Source organism: Arachis ipaensis, chromosome B03 (genome assembly GCF_000816755.2).
Source record: "Arachis ipaensis cultivar K30076 chromosome B03, Araip1.1, whole genome shotgun sequence".
Classification (NCBI taxonomy): Eukaryota; Viridiplantae; Streptophyta; class Magnoliopsida; order Fabales; family Fabaceae; genus Arachis; species Arachis ipaensis.
This window is the reverse complement of record NC_029787.2, coordinates 5,618,640-5,624,756: the sequence shown is the minus strand read 5'-3', so window position 1 is coordinate 5,624,756 and position 6,117 is coordinate 5,618,640. Positions and strand designations below refer to the sequence as shown.

Genomic DNA, 6,117 nt, shown 5'->3' with positions numbered 1-6,117 from the left:
AAAATTTAGATGTATTTTTTTTATTTGTTTAGATGAAAGAAAAATAAAAAAATAATTTCTTTATTTGATTAAAAATATTAGAGAAAAAAAAGTAAATTAGTATTAAATAAAATTATTATCTTTGTATTATAAAAAATATTTTAACAAAATCAATAATCCAATGAAGTTTTATTATTATTAGGGTAAAACACATAAACAAAACAAATGGAAGTCAATATTACATCAATATTCTAAATGAAATAACATTACATAGATGTCTCGTTTTGGCAATGTATCTATATAAATCAAAACTACCTAATTCGATTTATTACAAGTTTATGTAAATCGAATCTATTTGATTCGATTTCGCTAGTTTAGGTGTAAATCGAAATATATTGATCGATTTATTGCGTTTTAAGAATCTAAATAAATCGACTTTAGTAGATTTGATTTACTAATATACTGATGTAGTGGTATAAATCAAATTCATCTAATTTGATTTATTAAGAAATACAAGTTATATAAATACAATTAGAATGTTATGAGTTCATTAGAGTGGGACTTACAATGACTAGTGAAGATAGGTTTTTAGTTCTTGTGCACTAGAGAGGGACGATTAAGAAAAAAACGCGATTTCTATTGAGTGTCTTCATCAAATATACTATGAGTTTTGTTGAATTTCAAAATACTATAATCCAAAAATTGGAACTACATGGTGTGAAACGAATGGAAAAGTTATTCTATAAAATTCTGATTTCTATTGTATGAAGTGGTGTGATCGTATTGAACACCTTTCCTGTTAACATTCGGCCAACAAATTTCCGGTCTGTGTTATCTCCTTATTGAGTTGGAGACTCCTCCAGGTCTAGAACATCCCTTTCCATATCTACATCTTTTGTACCTTCCATGACTTGCCTTATTGAATTGTATTTCTTATATTGTTACATCTCCCTTAATTGTTTTGTGATTGTCATCGTATTTATAACTGAACTAGGCTTGAGAAATAGATATGATTAATAGTTCCGCTTGTCGAAGCAGTAAAGCTCCACTTCTGGGAGCGTGAAACTCCACTTTTTCAAAGATGAACGAAACTATAAAATGGATGCTATGGGACGCTGATGGGTTTTAAGATGAGATAATTGTGAGATTGAACCCATAATGCCTATAAATTGGGTTTAGACTGACCGACCCAATTCGATTTTAGTTTTTACATTATATAAGCCTAATTGGTTTCATCTAAAAAAAAGAAAATTTTTACCATTGTTGCAAAATTGAGAGGCTTAAGCTGTCACTGAGGGTTTTAGTGTAGTTAGAGTGGGTAGAGATAGGGGTGTTCATGGTTTGGTTAATTTAAAAATCAAACCAATTTTTTGGTTAACCAAAAATATAGTATTGGTTAATTAACCAAATTGGTTTTACATGATGAAACCGGTTATTAACCGGTTAGTGAAATTCAAAACCGATTTTTAACCGATTATTAAAATAAAAAACCGATTTTTAAAAAATAATTGGTTTTTGTACACAAAAAACCGGTTTTTATACTAAAAATTAGTTTTTATACCATAAAATTGATTTTTACACAAAAAATCGGTTTTTGTACCAAAAACCGGTTTTTATACTAAAAAATTGGTTTTCATACCATAAAATTGGTTTTTACATGTAAAATTATATTTTTACACAAAAATTAATATTTTTACATACAAAAATTCAAAATTTTAAACCTTTTTTTAATTGAATTCTTTTAATCTAATTTTTTCTTTCTAAATGATACGAGTAACATTTGTAAATAATGAAGTCCCTTCCATTGCTTTCGTTCCTTTTTCTTTCTTATCTCTTTTCAGTATTTTCTATAAATAATTTTCTTTCTAAATGATACGAGTAATTTTTTTTTATCTCCTTATTTCCATCTCTCTCCTTTTCTCTCCCCCTCCTCTTCTCTCTTCCTTCTCTCTCTCTCTCTCTTTCTCCCCCTCCCCTCTCTTTCTCTTCCTCTCTCTCTCTCTCTCCTCTTCTCTTTCTTTTCTCTCTCTTTCTCTCTCTCCTCCTCTCTTTCTTTTCTCTCTCTCCCCCTCCTCTCTATCTATCTCTCTCTCCCCTTCTCCTCTTTCTCTCCCTCCCCTTTCTTTCTCTCTATCCTTCTCTCCCTCTCTCTCCCCATGCTCTCTCTCTCCCCCTCCCTCTTTCTCTCTCCCCTCCTCTCTTTTCTGTCTCTCTCCCCATCCCCTCTCTCTCCCCTCTCTTTCTCCCTCTTTGTCCTCTTTCTCTTCCTCATTCTCTCTCTTCTCTCTCTCCTATCCTTCTTCTCTCTTCTTATCTCTCTCCTTTTTTTCTTTCTCCTCCTCTATCTTCGCCTCCTCTCTCTCTCTCTTCTTTCTCGCTTTAGAGAGAAGAGGAGAAAAGAGATAGAAGAGGGATAGGGATTGAGAGAAGGTTGAGAGAGAAAGAGAAAAGAGAGAGTAAAAAAAGAATGAGGAGAAAGAGAGAAAAGGAAGAGAGGAAGAGGAGGAGAGAGAGAAAGAAAAAAAAGGAAAGAGAGATGAGCGAGAGAGAGAAAGAGAGAAGAAAAAAAAGAGAGAGAGGAAGGAGAGGGGAGAGAGAGAGAGAGAGAAGGGAAAATAGAGGAGAAAGGAGAGAGATATGGGAGAGAGAGAGAAGGAGAGGAGAGAGAGATAGGAGGGGAAAGATGATTAGAGAGAGGAAGGGGAAGAGAGAGAGGAAGAGAGAGAAGGGAGGGGGAGAAAGAGAGCAAGGAGAGAGAGGATGTGAGAGAGGGAGGGAGAGAGAAAGGGAGAGGAAGGGAGAGAGAGAGATAGAGAGAGAGAGAGAAAGAGTATGTAATTTGGTTTTAAAATTAGGTTTGATTTTAATTTAGTTTTGGTTTTGGTTAACTGGTTAAAAACCGATTTTTTTTAATTTGGTTTTGGTTAATCAATTCTAAAAAATATGGATATGGTTTTTAAAATTGTTTTATTAAACTGGTTAACCAAAATGTAGTTATGGTTTTTTAACCGGTTAACCACATTTTGGTTTTTTTATGAACACCCCTAGGTAGAGATAGAAATTGTTATTTTGGTGTCGGGTTGGGGTTTTGGTCCGAGTGGATTTTTTGGCCCGGATCCCATCCAAAAAGAAAAAAGAAGCTGTCACTGAGGGTTCACTCGTTGAGTCGTTGTATGTGTGCCAGTTCTAAATCCTAGACATTATATCCATGTTTTACACACACTACTATGAATATCATGGGTTCTTAAACTAACAATCAATCTCAGCTGAAATTAAAATCCAAATGCAACGTTGTATAAGACAAACATGTATACCAACTGTACTGGGCCTCAGCTGCCCAGTTCTGTGAGTTTGTGCGGATGAATTGGTAGCCAGGGTTTTTGTGTAACAGTAAACTTTTTATATAAATTGCTCACTCAGGTTTTTTTTATCTAGGCTAAGTGTCAACAAACACCCGATCCAAATATAAACAGATACCCAAAATCCCACCCGACCTAGCGCAAGATAGAGGGTTTTGACGTTTTGTATTGTGAGATTGAACCAATAATATTTACAAAATTAGGTTTGGACTGGCCGGCCCAATTAGATTTTAATTTTCACATTATATAAATCAATTGGGTTCAACCTTAAAAAATTAAGAAAATATGAAATTATAACGTCCTTCAATCTTTTGATATTACAAATACAAAAACGAGCTTTCTAAGTTTCATTTTTTATTTAGAATAAATTACCATTTATATCTATGAAAGATATAAACGTTGACAAATGTATCCATATAAGAATAAAACGACAATTGCCAATGAGTTATAGCTCAAATGACATAGTCTCCTCATACTCAATTAAGAGGTTGCGGGTTCGAGTCTCCTATCTTTGGTAAAAAAAAAAAAGAATAAAACGACAATTGTATCTACAGAAGATAGCTTCCGTGTGCCAAGAATACCCTAACGGACTAATTGTGTAACCAGTTGGAAAATCCGTAGAAAAAAAATTGTATTTGTCTTTAAAATAGATTAATTTTCCATTAGTAGCAATACTTATGGACTTTTGTTTTGTTGAAATTTACTTGGGACAATTTTATTTGTTGGTATCATATTCATTCTTAAAGTCAAAACAATATAATCAGCATTGTTACTTGTTAAAACTTCACATTTTATGAAATAATTTCTAAATTTTCAAATCAATCCCGCTACGTTACCAACAGCATTTCTGCCAACTTCTGTCAACTCTTATTTATAACTATGTTTAATGGAAGTGTTTTTGTGGATGTGTCTAATAAAAATGTCTTTTTTTATGACTGAGTCTAATAGAAGTGTCTTTATAGATGTATTTTTTGGATATGTTTCTTTATACATGTGTTTAAAATATAATAATTAATTATTGTTGACAATAAGTTGGCAGATAATTTATTAGTACCCTGTACTTTTCCTTTTCAAATTCATAAACTTATGTCATTACAAAAGTTATTAGATCGATCAATATTTCTTGGTAACATAGTGTACCGAAACACCATCGTTGAGTATTAGTTAGTGTGAAGAGAAACAATAACAACTTTTGTTATTCAATATATAATTTATTCTATTGAAAAATAAATTAATATTTTGTAAACTTGTAAATGCATTTTTTCTAATTTCTTACACTATTTTATTTGACAATATTTATCATTAAAAAATAGCAAATGACCATACTATTTTACAATATATATGATGTACAAAGTAATTTGTTATCTTAAAATTAATTCTGATTAGTGAGATAAAATTTAAAATATTTTTTTATTTTCTTACTCAAATTTAAATTTAAATTTAGAATTGATTAACAACTCATTTTTTTAATTTCAATAAAAAAATAAATTAGTTCGATACAAAATATTGAGCATTTAATAATTTCAATTAATGACTTAAAATATTAATCCAAGATATATTGGGGCCTAGTAAGACATCAATGCAAGCAAGATCAACTAAAATCCATTGTTAGGGTCCCAAATCTGACTTAGGTTCATTACCTTAAATGCCCAACGCAGATGAAGTCCACACGTCCCCTCTTAAATCGGCTCAGATTGGATCTCGTTGCTAGTTAGATATGGTAATGAGTACTCAGGGGAGCCTGAGAAGCCTCTTTCCCATCCCTCACTTCTATTTAAAAAAAAGCCCCATTTCTTCTCTGTCATTGCAAGTTCCTGTTTAATTACCTCTTAGGGAACGCAGATCTCCTCGGGTATCTACGAATATTCTTTGAAAACTTTTGAAAAAAATTAACACAAAAAGACATAATATAATAATCATAAAATAATCAATTCAATATAATTCAACACAATTTATAACATATTCGTTATGAAAAATAGCATTTCAAAAGGAGAAAACATAAAAACATATTCCAACATAATAACATAACATAATTTTTTTGGGACGATACTGAACGACGTAATGACGGACTTGAGAGGCAGAGAAAATGAGTTATAGAGAGAGAGGATCGAGGCTGGGAATGAGTCTGGAAAAAAAAGGAAGAATTCAAATTGGAGGCAGAAATTAGGGTTACTAAATTCAAGAAATGGATTTATGTATATATAAATTAGGATAAATTAATAATTTTATATTCGCGTATATTTAATAGGTTCTATGGGGCAGGTACTTATGTCCATGTCCCCATTAGGGTGACAAACAGAAAAGCCCGTCCTGTCTTACCAAAAGTCCGCCATCTGGTGGGTTGGCCTGCCCCGCGTCGCCTAGTAAGGCGATCCTGAATTTCTCTTCCGCCCTGCCTAATGGTGCGTTGGCGGGTTGGCGGGTTTTCCTTTTTTGTATAAACCATTAAATATTAAATAATATATATAATTTCCCAATAGCCATTAGGGTAAAAGCCCGTCCTGTCTTACCAAAAGTCCGCCATCTGGTGGGTTGGCCTGCCCCGCGTCGCCTAGTAAGGCGATCCTGAATTTCTCTTCCGCCCTGCCTAATGGTGCGTTGGCGGGTTGGCGGGTTTTCCGGGTTTTCCTTACACACATTAAATAATTATAAATATGTAATAAACATAATTATAAACCAAATTTATTGAAACAAAATAATAAAACCAACATTGTCCAAAGCACAAAGCAAATTGTCCAAAATATATAATTAAACATCTTCAAGTTTATAATCAATCAAA

At 32.6% G+C, this 6,117-nt stretch overlaps 1 protein-coding gene across 1 annotated transcript in view; it reads right to left on the bottom strand.

The window, feature by feature from the left end:
* LOC107629023 (40S ribosomal protein S15-4) overlaps positions 1–1,266 on the bottom strand; it is a 6,323-nt gene extending 5,057 nt beyond the window's left edge. Inside the window, exon 1 of the mRNA XM_021117891.1 lies at positions 1,238–1,266. Within this exon, the coding sequence (XP_020973550.1) occupies positions 1,238–1,240 (3 nt within the window). The 5' untranslated portion in view covers positions 1,241–1,266. The remainder of the gene's footprint in view (positions 1–1,237) is intronic.